Source organism: Echinops telfairi, unplaced genomic scaffold (assembly GCF_000313985.2).
Source record: "Echinops telfairi isolate 266 unplaced genomic scaffold, ASM31398v2 ScPeMD7_3533;HRSCAF=4204_0, whole genome shotgun sequence".
In the NCBI taxonomy this organism is placed as follows: domain Eukaryota; kingdom Metazoa; phylum Chordata; class Mammalia; order Afrosoricida; family Tenrecidae; genus Echinops; species Echinops telfairi.
Window position 1 is genome coordinate 7963165 of NW_022107431.1, and position 20956 is coordinate 7984120.

The 20956-nt window shown below is 44.2% G+C and overlaps 1 protein-coding gene across 1 annotated transcript in view; it reads right to left on the reverse strand.

Moving 5' to 3' along the window:
• IGF2R (insulin like growth factor 2 receptor) overlaps positions 1-20956 on the reverse strand; it is a gene marked incomplete at its 5' end in the record, with an annotated part of 85286 nt that overhangs the window by 61048 nt on the left and 3282 nt on the right. The window contains one exon of the mRNA XM_045294539.1: positions 5049-5188. Within this exon, the coding sequence (XP_045150474.1) occupies positions 5049-5188 (140 nt within the window). The remainder of the gene's footprint in view (positions 1-5048; positions 5189-20956) is intronic.

A 20956-nucleotide genomic window follows, 5' to 3' on the forward strand; every position in this document is an offset into this window, starting at 1 on the left:
CCGCCTGGGGCTGCCGCTCTCGGAGCCCGCCTTGCCGCCCTGGATCTCCACGCTGCCGCGGACCTCCTTGCTCCGAGCCCGCCTCAGCACCCTGGACCGGAACCACGGCGGCGGCTCCCCGGAGCGCCTCACCCCGAGCCCGCCGCCCTACCCGGAGCCGCCTCACCACGCGGCGCTGCCCCCCTCGGGGGAGCCCAGAGTGGCGCACTGGCCCGGGCCGATGCACCGCCCCGACCGCCTCACGGCCGCGCTTCGGCCATCTCACCGCGCCGCCGCGCAGCAGCACTTGGGCTACCTGGGCCGCCTGGCCGGGGCCGGGCCGCTGCCTCCCCGGGGCCCCGGCTTCCCAGAGCACCCCCCGCCGAGCCCAGACGAGCCCGCAGCCTTGCCGCCCGAGTGAGCTGCCACGCCACCACGGCCACTCCGCCTGCCAGGTGGCCTCGCGCCACCGCCAGGTGCCCCACCACGTCCTCTCGTGCATCCCTTTCCCCCACCCTCTCCACACCTGTCCCCGTCCCCACCCCGCATGCCCCCAGGCTTATTTCCTGTACCACTCCTTTCCAGATGTGCCCTCGCATTATTAAACCCATTTTCTTGGCCACCCTCTCTCTCTAACCTTGCCTCTCCTCTCGGCTCTTTATACCAACACTCTTTCCAAAGACTTCAGTTCCCGCGCCCGCTGACTTCCCCGCTACAGGTCCCTCCCCGCGCCGGGCCTGCCCTTAGGCCACGGCGCCACGGGGCTCTATAACCTCAGCTCCAAGTCTTGGTTTAATTGTCACCTCCTTAGTGGCACTCATTCCATTTAGTATCCCGCGTTTCAAAAAGTTCCATTATTTTTCGAGTCCTTTCCATACTTTTTCTAGTCATATATCAATCAATCTCGCTCGCTCTTGCTCTCTCCCCACACACACGTTCTTGTGAGCTTCTAGCACTCCTGATTCGAAACGTCTTTTTTTTTAAAAAATAGATCTATATATAGCATTAATTATATTCTAGCATAGTCATGTGTGTTTGTAACACACTATACCCACCGCGCCAGAATGTAAGCTCCCTGACTAAATGAATTTTTGTTTCTTTTGGCAATTAATTCATTTCTAGTTTTGAACAGTGCCTAGATATAAGAGGCACTTAAATATTTGCTATAGTTAACGTGAGTATTCCGTATTAGTTGTGTTTTATGTATCTTTTTTAGAAACTTTGAACCTACTATATCAAAATAAAGCATAAAATCCATTGGGCTATTTGCCTATAGCTTAGATTGTTGTAGCATATTTCCCATAACGATGCTACGTTAAAAAAATAGTGTACAAATATCTATACAAATAGTACTATTCCATTTGGTGATATTCATAAAACTAGTCATGTATTATGGTGCAGTATATTACTTCAAATAACCCTTCTATATTGAGGGACATAGGAGTCCCTGGCACAATGGGCTAAGAGTTGGGAAGCTAACCATAAGGTGGGCAGTTCAAACCCACTCACCTCTCCATGAGAGAAAGATAAAGTTGTCTCCTCCCATAAAGATTTATAGTCTTAGAAACCCAAAGAAAATTCACTGTCTTTACAGGTTCACTGAATCAGAATCCACTTTATGGCAGTAGGCTTGGTTTTTTGGGGGGTGGGATAGGTTATTAAGAGCTCTAAGTCCCTCTTGGCATTCCTACAAAATGATTAGGTGACACTACATAAAAGATTGGGCTCTCTCTTGGACAGCCTGTTAACAATGAAAATAAAGGGGAAGGTGTAGCCCCAGAGGGCCGTTCCCCTAGGTTTAAAGATTTCTTTCTTCTCACCGCCCTCAAGTATATTCCTACACCCAGCCATCCTGAAAGTCAGGGTAGAATTACGTGGGTTTCCAAGACTGTCTCTCTTTCCCTTTACCCACCCAACCCTGCCTGGCCTTTTTTTTTTTTTTTAATCAACAATGCTCTTTGTTTGATATCAGGGCTGTTGCCATTCCTAGTCTGGACAGTAGGGATTCAACACTAACCCTTTTCGCGAGTAGAAAGCCTGGTCTTTCTTCAGCAGAATGGCTGGTGGTTTCAAGCTCCCGAACTTGTGGTTAGCAGCCCAAGGTATAACCACTATGCCTTAACCACTATGCCACGAAGGCTCCAGGGTTAAGAGATAAGTCCACTGAACCCCAGATATGGAGAGAGACCTCAGTATCAAGAGGTGGCAAGAAATGGAACACGGCCTTGTGGCCCAAGGTCCTGGTGCTGAGAATCTCCAAGTGGACAGTTGTAACACTGAAGCCAGGGACAGAGCAAACACAACAGTCTCTAGTGGTAGATGGTGGCACCAGAACCAGGAGACTGTCACAGAACAGCAAAGTGGCTACTGTGCATGCCAACCCACTGAGCAAGAGACTGCTAAGCATGAACATCAGGCAGGAGACTCACTGGTAAAGCTAAAAAGCACTTTGTAACACTGGCCTGAGAAAGGCTGAGGACTGAGCAAAAGTGATCTCTCGATGAGCACCACCCAGAAGAAGCTGTCTTGATCAAAGAACTGTATCCAGTGATTCCTGATCCTGGGCTGTAGACTGCTACTTCCTTCCCAAAGAAGCTACAGAACTGTAAGTATGTTCTATAAATTCTATATAGTCATTGCAATGACGTCTCAAACCTAGCAGAGACCTAAAGAGTGCCGTGGAAGGGGGGTGGCTGGTGTGAGAATTGGTTAAAAAAAAATTTTTTTTTTAAGGTTGGAAGATAGATTTAAAAAGTGGAATCCTCACAGGAATCCATACTACGTCAATGGTGGTGATAATTCTCTCTCCCTGTGTGAAGTTAGGTGAGGTGTTTCCCATCTTAAAAAGGGGCAAACTGCAATCCAATGATCGGCCTAGAGAGCTGCTGCAGATTGCTGTGCGTGGACCTAGGAATCGGGGAGTGACCTGAAATCAGGGAGCAGGCTTCATGGAGGAATGATGTTATCTGACACAGCGAGTACAATAGGATTCCCTGTGTCCTATCCAGGTCACCAGCCAGTCAATCAGAGCCCCACAGGTCACCAGCCAGTAGTCAATCAGAGCCCCACATTCTGATAGTGAGAAACCTGGATTAATACTCTCCCTAAATGAGTACATTATCACAATTAAAGGAGCTCGTTTCAGTCTTACTGAGATGGATTAATTAAATTAGAACAACAGTAGTAACATTTGAGGTGTGGTTAGGAAGGTGACCATACTCAGTATTTTTGCATGCTTGGAATGTGTAACATTTTAACCTGAAGTCAAAGTTTCTACCTACCTGAGCAGTTGATTTAGACATGTGATTTGGTAATTGAATAGCTAAGAGAACTTTATGCTTATCGTATTTATAAATTTAAGCTATGAAAATGCTAAGAATTAGTAGTAGTAGTAGTAGTAGTAGTAGTAGTTGTAGTAGTAGTAGTGAACTGTTAATTACAAAGCCAGACTTTAAATGGAAATAGACAAAATGTAAATGAAAGGGCTTCAAAAAGTTTGTGGGAAAACATTTTTCCACAAACTTTTGCAACCCCCTCAAACATGCAATATTACCTAAGGGAGAATGAATGTAAAGTTTTTATAAGTTAACGTGATTTCATATCGCTTTAACCAAAACGGACGGCTTACTAGTCTTTTCTGAGCAGAAACACTGCCCTTGAGGGCACTATGAAACACCTGTCAATTATCTTCCCCAAAGGGTTACAGACAACCATCTTCCCATGCAGAACGTGAGTGTGCCCGTTTCCGGGCTCCTGGCCAGCACTCTGCTTCAAACCATTTTAATGTCTGCCAGTTTGATGAGGAAAAATGAGATCTTATGATTGCATGGACTTGCATTTACACCCAAGGTTTACCAAGTTGTATTGATCATTCTGATGTTCTTTATGCATTGCCTGAGCTTAGGTTTTGCCATTTTTCTCAATCAGTACATTGGCACAGAACTGAAATCGTTTTCCCAATTTAGCATGCATCCTTTGACTTAAGGATAATGCTATTTGTCATCAAAATAGATACATTCACCTGGTCTTTTATGGATCTTAGTTTCTACTTCTATTTCATGAAAAATTTTCTTAGTATTCTATTGTCTTGTTATGCTTGAATTTCAACTTACCTGTAATTTCCGTAAGGACGGGTGTAGTTTTGTTTTCTAATAGATTACTGTCTTGTTCGGCTTCAATTTTAACTTACCTTTAATTTCTGTAAGGAGGGGTGTAGCTTTGTTTTCTGATAGATTAATAATTCCAATATTTAGTTACACATCATTCCTATATATATTTGGATCTATTTCTATACTTTTCTGTTTCTCTGATCTACTGGGAGCTTCAGTTTTCGTAGTTGGTTGTTTTGAAAGTGCACACACACACACACACACCCTTCCAACCTACACCTTTTTTTGGTTCCTTTTCTAGCAAGCTACCTAACATGTTAGTTTCTCAGCTGCCCTCTCAGCTAGGGGTTCCAGTTTGCTATCAGGGCTCCCATGAAGCTCTTAGAATTGGCTGATGTGCCCTTTTGATCCCCAGAACACACCACAGCCTTAGATGAGCACAGGCACTGGAGTCTGGCGATCAGAAGGTAATCTTGCCCCAGCGCTTCCTGACCGCAGACTCCCACAAATTGCTTGTACCCATTTTGTGCTTCAGCATGTTCATTTGTAAAACAGGGGAATGATTATCACCTATTTCAAAAGCTTGTTGAATGATAAAGGAGCTGCTTATAAACATAACATAGAAGAAACACCATTTAAGAAACATTTCTCTATCAATAAGTACATATTCATGTGATTCTTAATAAATGATTAGGTGGAAGTAACCTTATTTAATCTCAGATTGATTAAATTGTTAACTTATGAAACATTTGTATACAGATATATAATTACCAACATATATATAATAGTTCTACTCCACACATAGGGTTATCATGAGTCAGAAGCAATTCAATGGCAACACAGAAACATACATATATATATATTATATCTTAAATGTGGGAGGCATGTATAATTGGCTGCATATTATTTTACAAAATTAGGATATTTTCCATATAATGACATAAAGATAGATTTACTTACCCACTGAAAGATAGGTCTTTTTCTTCCAGTTATACATACAAATAGCACTTGATTGCCCACACTGGGAAACAGGCACATTTCCGCAGACATTTATTTTATAAAGTATGTTACTTTCGATATCAACAGCTTCCCATGTATAGCTGAAGAAGAAAAACCACATATCACTGTCAATGATCTGTCAATATTTAAACTTCTAGCTTTACACCCCAGCCACATATGCTTAAAGCTACCACAAAGTAGGAGGCATAGTTGATTAATCAAAAATACTACAGTTAAGAGTATGTTAAGTTTAATAGAAGCCAGGGCAGAAACCACGAAGCCACCTCACTCTGGATACGCTAAATCTGTTCAGAAGCCAGCCCAGGATTCTACAACCATCAGATTACTATCTTTCTATTACTAATTTAAGAATATTAACTTATAGAAGTAATTACTCTAAAGTCAAGTTTAGTGTAAGACAGTACACCTTCTCTCCTCACTAATGGGCTGTCAATAACCAATATTTCACATTTCTTAAAAACTGATGTGACCTTTTGCAATTTCAGTCCAGCTCTGAACTGAAGTTGTGCAATGAAACAACTATTCTGATTCACACCACGCAAAGGTGTATGACCTCTGGGTCTTTAAGACAGGTACCAAAGGTACATGGGCCATAACCGGAGCAAAGCGGTACCACCTTGAGAACAGAAAGCACTACATTGGTGAAGTGACTGTTCATTTCCCAGAACTCACCTTCCACTGTACATCGGGTAATGAATGACTCAGCACAAAACACCAAGCAGCCCACCATTCCTTGCCTAGATGCTTTCTGGTATGTCCAGCAAGAGAGGAGTCATTCCTGTTGGCACACAAAGTGCCCAAATGTTCCCATAAACCTAGTCTGGGACCTGATCAGAGCCTCCTGCCAAGAAGTCCAGCTAGCTAAGCACATGTAGGGTAGGGTTGCAGAGCATTCCCCTGAAGGTTCTGACAGCCACGTAACGGCCACAAACCTGAAAAACAGGCTGGGTTCATACCAGTGGCATCAACTTCTAACATCAGTAATAGCTGAGAGTCATCTCCTAGAGTTAGGTTTAGACAACATGAGAGAATAACCCAAGTACTACCAAGCTCAGAGAAGGTCATCAGCAAAGGCTTGTCTCCTAGGGCTCTCATTAACTTTATTCATTTGCTTCACAAATGTTAAGCCCTTGCTATGTGGTAAGCACTGGGGAATAAGTAGAGCAATGAACCATATAGTCGGAAAGGTCTGCTCTTTTGGAGTATAAAGTCCACTGAAGAAGGCATAAAATAGGCACCCAAAAATTGCACTGGATAATTCCACCAACTAGTAGCTGCTCTGAAGAGATCAAAAAAGTGTAAAGTGATAAGAAATAACGTAGTGGCTACTGTAGACTGGTAAATTTTCTGAGAGTTTATTTGCACTGAGACTTGAATGACAGAAAAAGGAAAAACCCAGGTGGAAATGGCGGCCAGGGGGATTGCTACAGGCAGAAGACAGCCGTTGCCAAAGTCCCGAGGCAAGAATGAACTTGACCATTAATGCAGGAGGGAAGGGTTACAGGACTGTGGGTTGGAGGAGTGGTCCAGATGAGGTCATGGAGGTTTGGGTGAGGGCCCAGTCACAGAGGCCATACAGATAGAGAAGGCCATGGGATCTTATACTAGAAACAAAAAGGAAAGCCATTCAAAAACGCTGTTTTCCATCATTTACAAAAAAATTAAGTTTTTATTGTGGTTTAGATGCAAGTTCACAAAGCAAATTGGCTTCTAAGTCAACAGATTAAACATAGGTCATTCCATGGCAATGGCTGCAGGGCCCCTCAGGGTGTCAGCACTCCCCCCAACTTTCATCTTGAATCCCCTATCTCCATTCACCCAGCTTCTCGGCCTTCTGACTTTTACTTTTTCCCCTTTGGGTTTCTTCCAGTTGAATATTCTGAGAAGCACATTCCGCAGGGGTGTCAGTGTTCACTGTACAGGCCTATTGTTTGGCTGTGAGGTGGTCTCACGGGCTGGGTGGGTTCAGTTCTAGGTTTGAAGGGTACCCAAGGGCCAGAGTCTTGGAGGTTCCACCGACTTGAATTTTATTCAACATTTTTCTCGCCAATCTGGGACCTTCTTTTGTAACGCTGGTCAGAATTGTCTGTAGCAGTAGTTGAGCACCATCTGTTTCTTTTAGTCTCAGGCTAGCGAAAGGGCGTGGTTCTCTCTCTTTTAAATTTTCTGCTAGTGTTTTTATTTGCAGCATGCTAGTAAAACTTTTCCATTATCAACTGCTGCTTTGGCAGTCACGTTTTTAAATAAAGTAAGGATAAGAACTATGTGTGCTTGGGAAGCAGAAAACCTGCTTATTTGGAAATCGGGGTTCCTAGAAAGGAAAACATTGCTCTATTCGATTCTAATTCTGCTCCCTATCCTCATTTCGTGTTTGCTTTGTCAAAATATACCAAAATGATAAGTGATGTGGGATTACGAAGGGAGGACCTATTAAAGTGCTTCCCTGTTGGCTTTTTTAAAGGGGGGTGAATGAGCAACAGATGGCAGGGCTGCCCTCCTTCCAGCTGGGCCCTTCAATGCCATGCATAAACCCCATGTGCGCTGGAGGCAACTGGACCTCATACTCCTCTGCCCACCCAGCCTTTGCCAGTAACTTCATGATATGACATGACAAAGTAAGAATACAGCAGTCACAGACTAAAAAGAAGAGCCTGTACCAACACGAGTGTGAAAATGCCCACCGAACTTTGTCACGTCACATAAAAATGAAGAGGTGGCCCGGCCCCATTGCTAAGAGTCAATACTTGGAGACCTTCTGGAGAGCAAGTGCTCGACCCATAAGTGAAACTGCCTGGTGTAAGTAACATTTTGAAGAATTTGTTTTTTCCATGTAAAGCACTTTAAGAAAGGATTACTTTCTATTCCAATCCTGAAAGTGGTGAAACATGCTACAGTTTAAATCTCGTCACAACCAGTGTCAACCAAATGGCGAACTGGAGATGGCATAAAAGATTCTTGAGTTCCTGTCATGCTGTGGAGTAAAAGATCAATTTGATTTTAATAAAATTCTAACAAAACAGAAAAGGCCATCCCTTTCCAGCTACTTGCTTATTGGAAGAGATACTTGTAGGAACACTTCCACTTTTAGCAATTGTTCACATGGACCAAATCATCTGATAATGACGGCCCTTGAGGAAAAGGCTGTGAACTTTCCTCATATATGGGGACAACACCACATGTCGCTGATCGACACATCTTAGGTTGTCCCTAGTCAGAGTTCTTCCTCAGACTGTAAACTTGGGCCATCCCTTTACCCCCGCCCCCCGCGTCCAGTTCTGCTTTCTCTGTTTCATCAGCTTGAATGGACAAAAATGAAGCAGCCCGTCCAACAACCTCTCTCTCCCTCTGTTGGTGTTCCTGGAAAAACTATCAAGCGGCCTCCTCTCTGCTTGCACTCTCCTTTGCAGCCATGTTGGGCTGTGCCCTCCACTGTCTCTGCCCTTCTCGGCTCAGCCGACAGTGGCCGTGACAAAACCCTCACCAAGAGTCCGGCCCCAATTGTCATCAATAACTCTGAAACGCTATCCTCAAGCCATCAGCGCCACAAGAAACGGAAGAGGGGCAGAAGTTGCACACGAGGCAAGTGACGTTAAGAGATCTTGGGTTTTAAACCTGAATTCTGTGGTCGAAATACACCTTAGATGTGGATAATTCTACTAAAAGTATAAGCTAAACATATAGGCTGGATCCTTCCCTTAGTTACAGGAATTTTAATGCCGTTTTCCTCCTGACTCGAACCACATGGCTTCTGCTGAAACTATCTTGGAATACTGTAGTCAGTCTGCATCTGTTCAGTGGCACAGAGGTTCCATTTTAACCTCGTTTGGTTTAAATTTCATAATATCCTGAAAGATGCTGGCAGATGACCAATTAGAAGAAAGCACACAAGTCATATACTGTCAAGCCACCTAGAGACAGGAAGGCGTTTCTACTCTCCCAGCACCACTCCAACAAATGCCACATTGAAAACCAGCGCTCCTCAAGACGAAACCCGTCTGGTGGCAGCAGTGCAAAACAGCAGAGTGAAAATGTCAACTTTTCAGCCATGTAGAGCTAACTGGCCAACACAACTGCTTATAATTTAGAAAGTTGACTTAATGAGAAATGCAGGGCCAGTGCTACCGAGTAAGTTATAAATTTTGACCTAAAAGGAAAAAAAAAAGTTCTAAACCGAAAGCCCTCAGGGTTCAACTGTACAGTATTTATAACTATTTCACGTTGATGGATTACTGTGATGCCTTTCAAGATTTTCATATGTCGTTTCTGGATAGCTGCAATACAATGAATGCAACGTGTCGCTTTGCATTTGTTTTTTAAAAGAGCTAGCATCTGAAGTATATAAAATGCAATTATAAAATTCACAGTATGCTCAATCCAAGAAAAAAAATCTTAGCCTGACTCCTACCCTCCAACACAACACATACCCATAAACTGTAATTCTGTTCTCTCATTTATCATCACATATCCATATTACTTTGAAATATCATAGTTCCCTCACTCCCTGTGAACCTTCGTTTTATGGTAATGGTCAAGTAGCTATTAAACAGTTTATTACTGACCTACAATTATCAGTATATAAAGCAGGATAGAAGCACAGTGGACTCTGTAGGAAAATTAATAAATATATGTGAATCTATAATTTAGTTGCCTTAAAAAAAATTCCCTGTTGGACCTATATGAGCTAAATTCATATAATACGTGGGAATGGGCTAGGGGTTTTGTTTCCCCCACCCCAAAAAGCAAATCCAAAATTTCAGGGACAATGGAAATGCTAAGTCTTTCCTACCTGAACATCCCACAAGATTTTCCTACTTTGGGCATGTATCCAAGTACTTGAACAGGAGATTCAAGAAATCATTTAGCTCACTACTGCTCCAACTCAAACATCCAATCCACTGGCCTTCGAAAATCTGGAACAGTCCGAAATTGAGCAGGAAAAGAAATGACAAGGAAGAATAAGGGCATAGAATGAAAGAGGCAGGCCTCCCCAAACGGGTATTTGCAGCAGAATGTCAAGTTCATAATGTAACCACTGTTGTCAACAACTTTCTACTGTTGACACTAAGAAAAAAAATTTGATCTTGGCATGATGATCTAATCTGGAGGCTGGGAGAACACATGAGTTTGACACAGCATGGCCAGAGCTTATATAGGAAGTAATTCACTTCCTATTTTAACAAACCCACAAAGCTGTGTATAAAGATATGGGCACTGAAGGAGAAAAAAAAAGTGGGGGGAGGGGCAAGGAAGCACCGGGTTTGTCTTTAGTTTTCACTGATAGTGCTAGGCAGGGCTGGGAAGCAGGAAGCCAACAGTTCAATAAAGAGAGGTCAAGGCTGGAAGCAAGACTTTAAGTCAAACAGGACATCTAGGTCAGCCTCAGAGCCAAAGGCACTGGGAGTAGACTGTGGAGGAGCCAACAATGGTTTTTAAAAACAGCATCAAAAGTGAGCAGCATAGTCAACTTGAAATGAGAGGCATGCTTCCCTCTAAAACATGTCCTGCAATAGAGGAAAAGGGACTCACAGCTGCACTCCACAAGCCTGCTTCTCAATCCCAGCCCCACCACTAACCAGCATTGTGGGGATACACTTGATCTCTTTGAGCCACAACTTCCTCATCGACAGAACTATGCCAGCCTGCAAGGTCACTGGGAGAGAACATAAGACAGTCAACCTAGACTAGGAGGTAATGCTTTCATCTGGATGAAAGATTCAAAGGGCTTCAAAATTGAGCGTACCCCCCAAAAGTTGGGTAACTTGGGGAGTCCCAACAGTGTCACATGACAACAGGGACTGCTGGGAGGCAAAGTCTGGCATTTGGAAGGAATCAGAGATGGCAGTGAGGCAACAAACCCTCGTCTCTTGGATCATCTCCACAAAGCTGAGAGAGCTGAGATTCAAGATGGCGTGTGGACTTCTCAGGACAGGCAAAACAGTGTTGGGCCTACCTAATCCTGTACCATCTAGCCACCAACTGCCACAAGGGCAGAGACTGGAACTTCTGACAGAAGAGCAAGGAAAGAAGACGGCACACATTCTTCTTAGAGAGGTTTTATTGCAATGCATGGGATTTTTAGTAAGTTGGCCAACCACAACAGCAATCTACCAAAAAGGAACCCAGCCCTGGACATCAGGAGCCAGCCCGTCCTCCCTCAGCTGCTAGCCACGTGCGCGGCCAGTGTTTGCTCAGACTGTCTTGCTGGGACCAGGATACAGCCATACCTCCCCTAAATCCTGCTCCAGGCTGACTTTCTAAAGTCATGAGGGTCTCTCCTTCTTCATCCTTTCCTAATGCACTGCCTTCAAAGTCACTCCAGCCCTGGCCATGGCAGACCCTTCCTTTCAGAGGCGTCAGGACAAGAATATAGGTCTGGCCTTCCCTAATTTCTAGGCCAGTCAGCTCACAGGCTAATGAGGCAAAGGTCAGGGGCTCGTAGCCCTTGACAAAGTCCAACTAGGTTGACACAGGAGGGGGGGAAAAATCTCTGCTCTGAAGACCCGTCGGGCATCAAATGGCAAGCTAGCACAAATAGTTAAGCAAAAGCCAACACTGGGTCGGGGAAGAGGAAAGACACACCACACACACACACACAGCACAATCTTTTAAGGCCAGTCCATTCTCAGCTTCATGCCCTCATGAAAGAGTGCATACGGAGCATCATTTCACCTAGTCCTTAAAAGCTGAGCAATTACACGCCCTGCACAAGACTAAAAGGATTGCAAGTATCATCATCAACCGTTTCACGGGACCAGACGCTAGTCTGCAGAAGTCAGCAGCCTTACTTACAGTCACAAATTCAGAATGTGATAAAAGCTGGTATTTGAATAAGACCTATCTCTGGGGCATGTGCTACAGCTACTGTTACCGACCAGCTACCTTAAGGAGAGAAACCAGCTGTTCACTAAATTGCTATTCTTACCTGATACTCTTGTTTCCTTACTTCATTAAGAAAAGCAATCAGAACAGCACATATTTCTATCACAAGTAACAGCCTACTTGACTTTGTCCTTCTCATACACTTCTGTCGCCCTGCTGGTTACCATCGTTCCTCTTAAGGCCACTCCTCCACCTGTTCATTGGCCCCGTAGTTCTGTTTTCGGCTTACTTGATGCTCAGCATGTGCCACAGCTGATCATTTTCTAACAACCCTTTCTTCCCCTGGCTTCTCCCACATCACTGGCCCTGGCTTCTCGGGCACCCTTTCCGTCAGCTCCAGTTTTGCTGGTTTGTATCATCTCATTGGCCTCCAACTGTTCTGCCTACAATCCCTAAGTAATCTCGTCCAGTCAAGTTTTCCAGCTATCCCAGGGCAGTTCCCAAATTTCTACCCAGTCTCTTAAACTCCACATTCACCACTGTAACTGCCAACTCAACCTCTACACTTGGATGGCAGTTCAGCATCTCAGAATCAATATGCCCAAGCCAATGTCCTTATCCCAGGGCACTTCAAAAAGTTCATGGAAAAAAGATCCATTAACTTTTCCATTTTTCCACCAACTTTTTGAAGGCCCTCCTATTTCCCTTCCCCAAACGTGCATTTTCCACAGCCTCCTCCATCTCAGAAAATGACAACCCCATCCTTTCCTCTGTCACTGTCAACACCCCTCCCTCTGTCAGAACTGTGCAAACACCAAGTGTTACCAAACCGTGAACCACATTACCACCACCTGCTCTAAAGGGTCAACGCTATAGACAGAAAAGGCGGGGAGAGAAATTGGTGTTTCTAATCTTCATTTCTTGGTGGTGAGTCACACATTTGCAGCAGACACCAGGTGGAGGGGGCTCAGAGGAACAATGAGGGTGACTCATCGGAGGTGAACCCCTGTCACTTCTAGGAAACCCTGTCTTCAGCACTTCCATTCTGGTGACTTCCTTTTCTATGTTGGCAGACCAGGAGCTGAGAGAGTGCTGGAGGGAGTTTGGGTTTTAAGTATAAAACAATGTCTTAAAATGTGTAATTGATTTGAGAAGTTCTCATTACAGATGAGTGTTACACGTGGCCAAAATCCTACAGCCAGTGTGTTCTTGTGTGAGCTTCCCCCTGTCCACTTCTCCTGTTTTATTACAGCACACAGATGTGTGAAGACTATTCACACAAAGGCTTTAATTAAAAAGATTGGTCCTAAACTTCCCCCAAGGCCTCCCACTAGCAATCGAATTTCAAAGCTCACTTGCCAGTTTCCATACCCCTTCCTCCTCCCCACAAGACCCTAGAATGAAAACTGCATGAATGCTTTCACAACCTCTGGGCGCCTACAAGGCTTCTGGAGCGCTAAGAGCAGTCATTCCTGCAGGAATCTCTCCTTCACTGAAGGAACTTGCCCTCCTTGTTTATTGCACCTTCATCCCCCAGGGGATCTCAAAGCAGTATTCAAAGGGGGGTTGGGGTGGTGGAAATCCCACTCCAGGTCTCCAGCTGCCCGGAAGGGACACATTTCCTTTTCAAAGGAACTGGGAGGGACTCAAATCCATCCACTGTGAAAGCCCACCACCCAGGCTAACTACCAAATAGCCGAATATAAAAATAGGTCTCTGGCACAGGTCTGTGGGCACCTCAAACTTAAACCGGCAGCTGTTGGAGCTAAATGGTTAGGCCCTGAGTGCTCCTGACATGCTACTCCACGGCCATCTCCACCACCTCACAGACACCAGGGACCTCAGTATCTGCCCCTCCTCTTCTAAAGGGGAAACAGGAGCCCCTTCTAACCACCAAGGAAAAAAAAGCTTCTGGGAAAGTAGCCTGACTTCTACAAGAAACCCAAAAGGAGTCTCCCTTTTTCCTGTTAGCGGGATGTGGCAGCCCTCCTTCCCCTCGGCCTGGGGGTAAAGCCAACACCAGGACCGGCAGGAAAGGAGCCCGGGGCCCCACCATTCCGCCCCGCACCTGGCGCCCAGCCTAACCCTACATCTCCTGTGACCAAGTCCTGCACCATTGACGCTCACTGGAGTCAGAGCTTCCTGTACTTCACCACTGAAGGAATCCTGAGCAATGTCTACCTCAGATGCCCAGAATTCTGGAGCAAATAAGACCCCTAAGATCCACATAGTCTAGTGGTTTCAGGCTTTTTTATGTTTTAAACCGTAGAAGCCATTCTCACTGGGATTCTACACGGAGAGCCTTATCTAAGGCAGATAAAGAAGAAATGCTCTCTGGCTAAGATGGAAACCGCCAAGGCAGAGGGAGAACCCCAGGTGCAGGCTGCTGGTTGAAAAAATAAACCACTGACCTAATGCAGCAACTATATTCACTGGTGAGAAGCAGCAACTACCCCCACATCCAAGCAGAGTGAGCCCCTAGGATAGACCAGGCAATAAATACCTTCTTGTGCTTACCCCACTCCTCCCCCAACATGTCAGGCTCCAGAAAGAAACTGAGCCTTGGAGATTCCATAACCTGCCCAAGGCCTTCAAATAGACATGGGAGGATCCCAGATTTAAAAACCGTACACTGACTTCCAAACTCAGCTCCCACAACTCTCAAGGAGGAAATGGAGGATCTGCAAAAAGGAAGGGATGCGAGCAGGCCAACTTAATAGTCCAGGACTCCTGCCTTGGACCCCATGCAGGCTGGGTGCTCTGCACCCTGCCAGAAGCAGGCAACAGGAGGTTGCAGCTGCTCCTGCCAGGAACAGGGCTTGGATATGTCTCTTAGGAGGATGGAAAAGCACCCAAGCCCAAAGGCCAGCCCGACACACCCGGAGGCACACCCTGCCCACCCCTCAGCTGCCCCACAAATACTTTCCAGCCAAGTGCTGACAACTGCTTCCAACCCTAGCCTACACAGCTGCACAAGCAGGCAACAAGGGTCCAACTGGAGAGTGAATTGCCAAGAGCACAGTGGAGAATCCCGCCGTGAGTGGGGCACCAACCCTGAAAATGAGATGGCAAATCTGAACAAAGACACTGGACGCAAGGAAAAAGCATTGACAGAGGCTTTGGAGTACAACTTCAAATACACCCTCAGAGAGGATGCTGAAAGCCTAGTCACCAGGCAGAAGGAGTGGCCACCAGGAAGAGGCATCAGTGAAGACCGTGTGGAAAGAAGAGACAGACAGCAGACAAGATCAGTAGCACAGGGACAGACCCTAAAAGAGAGGTGGTGAGCTGGGAGACAAGGCAGTGCAATTCTTCTAGAAGCTTGTCCTCTAATGATAACCAGACACAAAGTATAAGCAAGCAAATAAATAGGAAGCAAGACAAACGTATAGGAAGACAAAGTGAGTAAAAAGGACAGTTGAATAGGTCAAATAATCAAACTCAGACCCAAGCAGAGAACATTTTTCCAAACACACAGACACTCACAGCTTGACTAGGTGCTAGGCCACAAGGGAAATGTCAATAAATTCCACAGAAAAGCTGCGATTACACAGACCACACTTACTGACCACAATGGGGGGGAAAAAAAAGAAAAAAAAAAGCTAAAATAACCCCCAGAAAATCCACTTGCCTGGAAAAAATTTCTAAAATATTAGTGGGTCCAGGAAGTTTAAATCTTTGGAATGATTGGAAAGAAATGTTTTAAAACTGAAGGGTGAACAAATAACAAAGCAAAACTAGGTCTGGCAGTAGTTTCGTGGTCCAGAACACGGATCCTCTGCTTTTATGGGCATTTCTTAATTACATAAAAAGGCTAAAAAGCAAAAATCTAAGCTTTTGACTCCAACTAGAGAAAGGAAAACCTAGGTAGCAGTAAAGGGGAGAGCAAAAAGTAACACGATGAAAACTGAGTGGTGAAGACGCTAAAGAAAAGTGTCTTTGAAAGAACTTTTCAAGTAAACAACTCTGCAGTAAGTCTGAATAAAGACCAGCACACTACAAAACATGAGGAACTTTTCATTCATCAGCAGATGGATATTTCTAAAAGCATATCCAAAAGAAAGGCCTGAATAAGCATTTCTTCAAAGAAGACACCCAAATGGCCGATAAGCGCATGAAAATACGCTCGGCATCATTAGCCATTAGAGAAATGCAAATCAAGATCACACTCAACTGAGATGTGATACAATGTCTGAAGGCAAAAATAGTAAGCACAGGTGAGTGGAGAAATTGGAACCCTCATCCACTGCTGGTGATGATGTCGAATGCTTCATTCAGCCCCTACGGAAAACATTTTAGTAGTTCCTCACAAAGTTAGACATAGACTTGTCATTTAAAAAACCCAAACCCATGGCTGTTGAGTGGATCCTGATGCAAAGTGGTCACAACAGGGCAGAACTGAACTGGCCCCTTGGGCGTTCAGTGTGGCAAAGCTGCCACATCTTTTCTCTCAGGGAATTGTAGGTAAATTCAAACCATGACCTTTAGGTCTAACAGCTGAGCACTTAGCCACCAGGCCACCAGGGTTTCAAGAACTGAAAACAGGTTCTCAAAGAAGTGGGTTCTCTAGAGAACCCTGATTGAGCCACTTGGTGAAACTATAACAGTAGTCAAGACTGTCCCCTGCCATCCACCACTTAAAAGCACCGACAGTCTTACCAGTGAATTCTACCAAAACTTACTTAAAAACTATCACATGGCATACAGAAATACTAGAAGCTAACTAGCTCATTGCACAAAGCAAACATCCTAAATTCCGAAGTATGTCAAGAATAGCATAGCAAGGAAAATATAATATTGCTTTAATGGCAGCTCCAAACATTCTACTTAAATATGAGCAGATAAAACTGAACATCTGCATAAACGGAAAGGAAAAGAACTCCCACCCTTTCCTCACAATACACAAAAATTAGCTCAAAAAGTTATCAAGGAGCTAAAATTTAAAAAACTAAAACAAATAGAAAAAATATTTGTGATCTTGGTGTAAGCCAGTGTTCTCAACGAGGGTGGATTTTGCCCACTATGGGTCATTTGGCAATGTCTGTAAACATTTTTTGGCCCCCTTTGGGTAGAGGCCAGGGATAATGATTAACATCATACAATGCACAGAACAACCTCTACAATAAAGAATGATCTACCCCAAAATGTCAATAGTACTTAGGTTGAGAAACCCCAGGGTAAGCAGTGAGTTTTGAGATTATAAAAAGCACAAACTAAAAGCAAAAAAAATAAGTAAGATTTTTAAAAAGATAAATTAGTGATCACCAAAATTAAAAGCATCTGCCCTTCAAAGACATTTTCATTAAAGAAAATGAAAAGGCAAGCCACACACTGGAAGAAAATATGCATACTCCTTATTATACATATCTGTCAAAGGATTTGTTTCTAGAATACATCGACCTCTTAAAACCCAGTAAGACAAAAAGAAATTCCAGCCCCCATTCCCTCCCGCTCCCCCTCCCCACCAAAGAAAGGATGTGAATAATGTGAATTGGGTTCTTCAAAATGGCTGTTTATTCAGATTGTGACCGTAATAAGAAATCGGGGCTTTGCAGGCACAATTATGTAGTTAAGATGATACTAGATAATTAGGGTAGGCCCTAAATCCAGCGACTGACATCCTTATAATACACAAACTCACTAAGACTATGTGGAGGAGGAGAAAGGGATGAGAGTGATGGGTCTGTAAGCCAAGGAGTGCTGAAAGCCACCAGGCGTGAAGCAGAGACTTACTTCCTCAGAACCTCCAGGAGAAACCATCCATGCCATCTTGACTTCAGATTTCTGGCCTCCTCAACCATGAGAGAAGATGTTTCCATTTTTTTTAAGTCACCCAGTTTGTGCTAATTTGTTGCAGCAATCCAAGAAAATCAATAACAAGAAGCAGATTTTTTAAAATATACTTTTTATTGTGAATTGGGTTTGACATTCAACAGTTCAAGTACACTTTGTTTCCACTCCTCGACTGCAGCCCCCACAGTGGCACATCTCATATTCCACATCTTGTTTTCATTCTTCCCTTCCTCCTAACCTTTCGGAACTTCTGCCCACATTTTTCTCCTGCTCTGTCCTGGACTTTCTACAACGGTGACCCCTTTCAGAACAGTTGGTAGTGGTAACTAGTTATCATTTGGTTCTTCTGGTCTCAGGGTCGTGCTTGTTGTTTGATTTTCATGACTCCTCTTTCCCGACTGCAGCGATCAATAGATGCCCCTTAGATAGTGGCTCGCATGCTGCAACCTGGAGTGCTACTTACCAAAGCAGGCTGCAGAACACTGCCTTTGTTTCCCAGCTTTGGCCACTTAGTCTTGCCACACTGTTCTGTCACTATTAATGGAAAACAATTTAGTTTTCTTTCTCTGACACAGGTGATGGCTGTCACAGGTTTTAGTGTATCAGAGTTGGTCTTTTAAAATATTAGCAATAGATTCCAGCAGTCAGTGATAAGAGTAATACAAGGCATGACTAATCTAGCAATAAACAATACAATGAAAAGTCTATCATTAATACGGGGGGGGGGGGGGGGGGCGGGTGCCGCGGGCGATAACTCAATCTCTGCCAGAAAGTCATGATAAAATGTACTCCCCCATGCCAAAAATGCTTAGTAAACTTTCCTGGTGAGCCATCAGAAACATTCCCATTAAAGTGAAGCACCCCCTACCCATCACTGCAATAACCAGCATTATACCAGAGAGCCTAGTAAATATGCTCAGGCACGAAGGCATAAGAGGAATTAAATTTAAAAAGTGATCCAACATTGTAATCATGTGCAGATGACCAAAGTAAAATCTATCTAGAAAATTCAAGGAACAATAAATCAATTGGCAAACTATAAGAACTAATAAAAACTAATAAAACTATAAGAACTAATAAAAAAACACACCAGTAGTTGGTTGTGTTTCTGAGATGCCAGTAAAAACAAAAAACAATTTTTTAAAAGCTACAGATTAAAATAGTCCATTAACATGAACAACAACAACAACAAAGCCACCCACATCTAAGCAGATGCAAGGCTTTCCTGGAGAAAACTGGATTACTTTTACCAACGAGGCAAAGGGCCGGTGGCTGTGATGCAAAGAACAGAAAGCGTAGGCACGCTCATACAACTTAGGGAAACAAACAAGTTTACGATAATCTATGAATCCTATGGAAACGCAATCAGTATAAGGCTGGTAGTGAAACTTGACAAGATGTTTTTTGTTTTTTTAAATTCATGACAAAAATAATTGCCCATGTCTCCCAAAATAATGCAGGGAGGGGCTGGGGCAGCAGATGCATCCCTTTCCAGAGAAAGGGATTTGGACAGCCTGAGACCTAGTTATTTCAATACTCTTATACTGGCCAAGATCAAAATAAATTAGAACCCACTGCTATTGAGTCGATTCCAACTCACAGGGTCTCTATAGGGCAGAGGAGAACTGCTCCCTAGGGTTCCTAGGACTGGAAATTTTGTTGGGAGCAGACAGCTTCATCTTTCTCCTGAAGAACGGCTCGTGAATTAGCAGCTCAATGCTTATACCCCACTGCACCAAAATGATCAAGCGTGAGTTGATTCTGACTCACAGCAACCCTGTAGGACAGAAGAGAACTACTCTTGTGGGTTTCTGAGAATTAATCTTTATGGGAGCCATTAGCCACCTCTTTCTCCCAAGGAGTGGCTGGTGGGTTTGAATTGCTGACCTGGCAGTGAGCAGCCAAACATGTAGGGGGGGGGAGGGGGGAACCCTCAAACTCCCTACCATCAAGTCAATTCTCACAGTCATCCCATAGGACAGGGTAGAACTGCCCCTGTAGGGTTCTGAGACTGTCATTTTATGGGAGTAAAAAAACTCCCTACCATCAAGTCAATTCTCACAGTCATCCCATAGGACAGGGTAGAACTGCCCCTGTGGGGTTCTGAGACTGTCATTTTATGGGAGTAAAAAAAAAAACAAGTCTTTCTCCCTCCGCATAGCTGCTAGGTTCACACTACTGACCTTGTTGGTAGCAGCCCAGCAAGTGACTACTGTGCCACCATGCCACCAGGGCTCCTTAAATAGAGATGAGAACCCCAAATTAATATTCTCAATCTGTCTTCTGAAAATTCCTTTCTCTATGAAACACTGATAAGAGATGAGAATGGAGCGCACCTTCCTGGGACTTTGTTGGGGTGCTGCCACTCTAAAATGTAATCAACGAGACTGGATGGGGCTGTGATTAGCAATCCTGGGCTCCTACACACAGACGTTCACGTTTGGTTGAAAGAAATACATACACACAACTGGATGTGGTCCAGGTTTAACATGTGGTTCAAATTAGGCATATAAGCATTGTTCTTTTGGAAAAATCTCCGGGAAAAAAAAAAAATCTCCTTAGAAACGGCAACTAAACCAATCTCAGCTCCCAGCTGGCTTCGTTATTCTCTTGTCCTCAATATAATGAAAACTTTCCAGCATTTATACCCAAACAATTTGGGGGGAAACTTGTTCTGTATAAAATTTAAAGTACTTAACTGCCTAAAGTACTCTAAGTACTTAACCATGCCAGCCCAATGTATTATTTTATAATTAGTACAAACCGTTAGGACTTCCCTCGTTAAGGACGTTGTTAACCCTGAAATAAAGGGTGGAAACCCGCCTATTATATAGGTAATAGGGCATCTTGCAACGTTTAAATTGTACAGTGTAAGGAGAGCTACTAACGGGCAGCATTTTGATCACTCCCGCCTGGTCTCTGCGCCCACAGCTGCCCCGTCCCAAGGGCTTTGTCTGGTCCTGCCCCTTGATTAGAGCTAGTCCTCCCAGCCTCAGATTCCTTCCTGCCCCCGTGCCTCTTTGCCTGGGCCCCAAGGTCTGTAGCTCTGACTTCAGGAAATGGGCTTTTTCCACCACCTCCCGAGAAACACCGGAATGGCCAGAATCACTACCTTCTTCCCCTGCACAATTCTCTTGATGCTTAAAAAACATTACTGAATCTCTCCAAAGAATCAGCACTTACTCCATGTGCTACTTGGGGCCAGAGACTTTGGGAAACGTGCCTGAGTTGTCCTT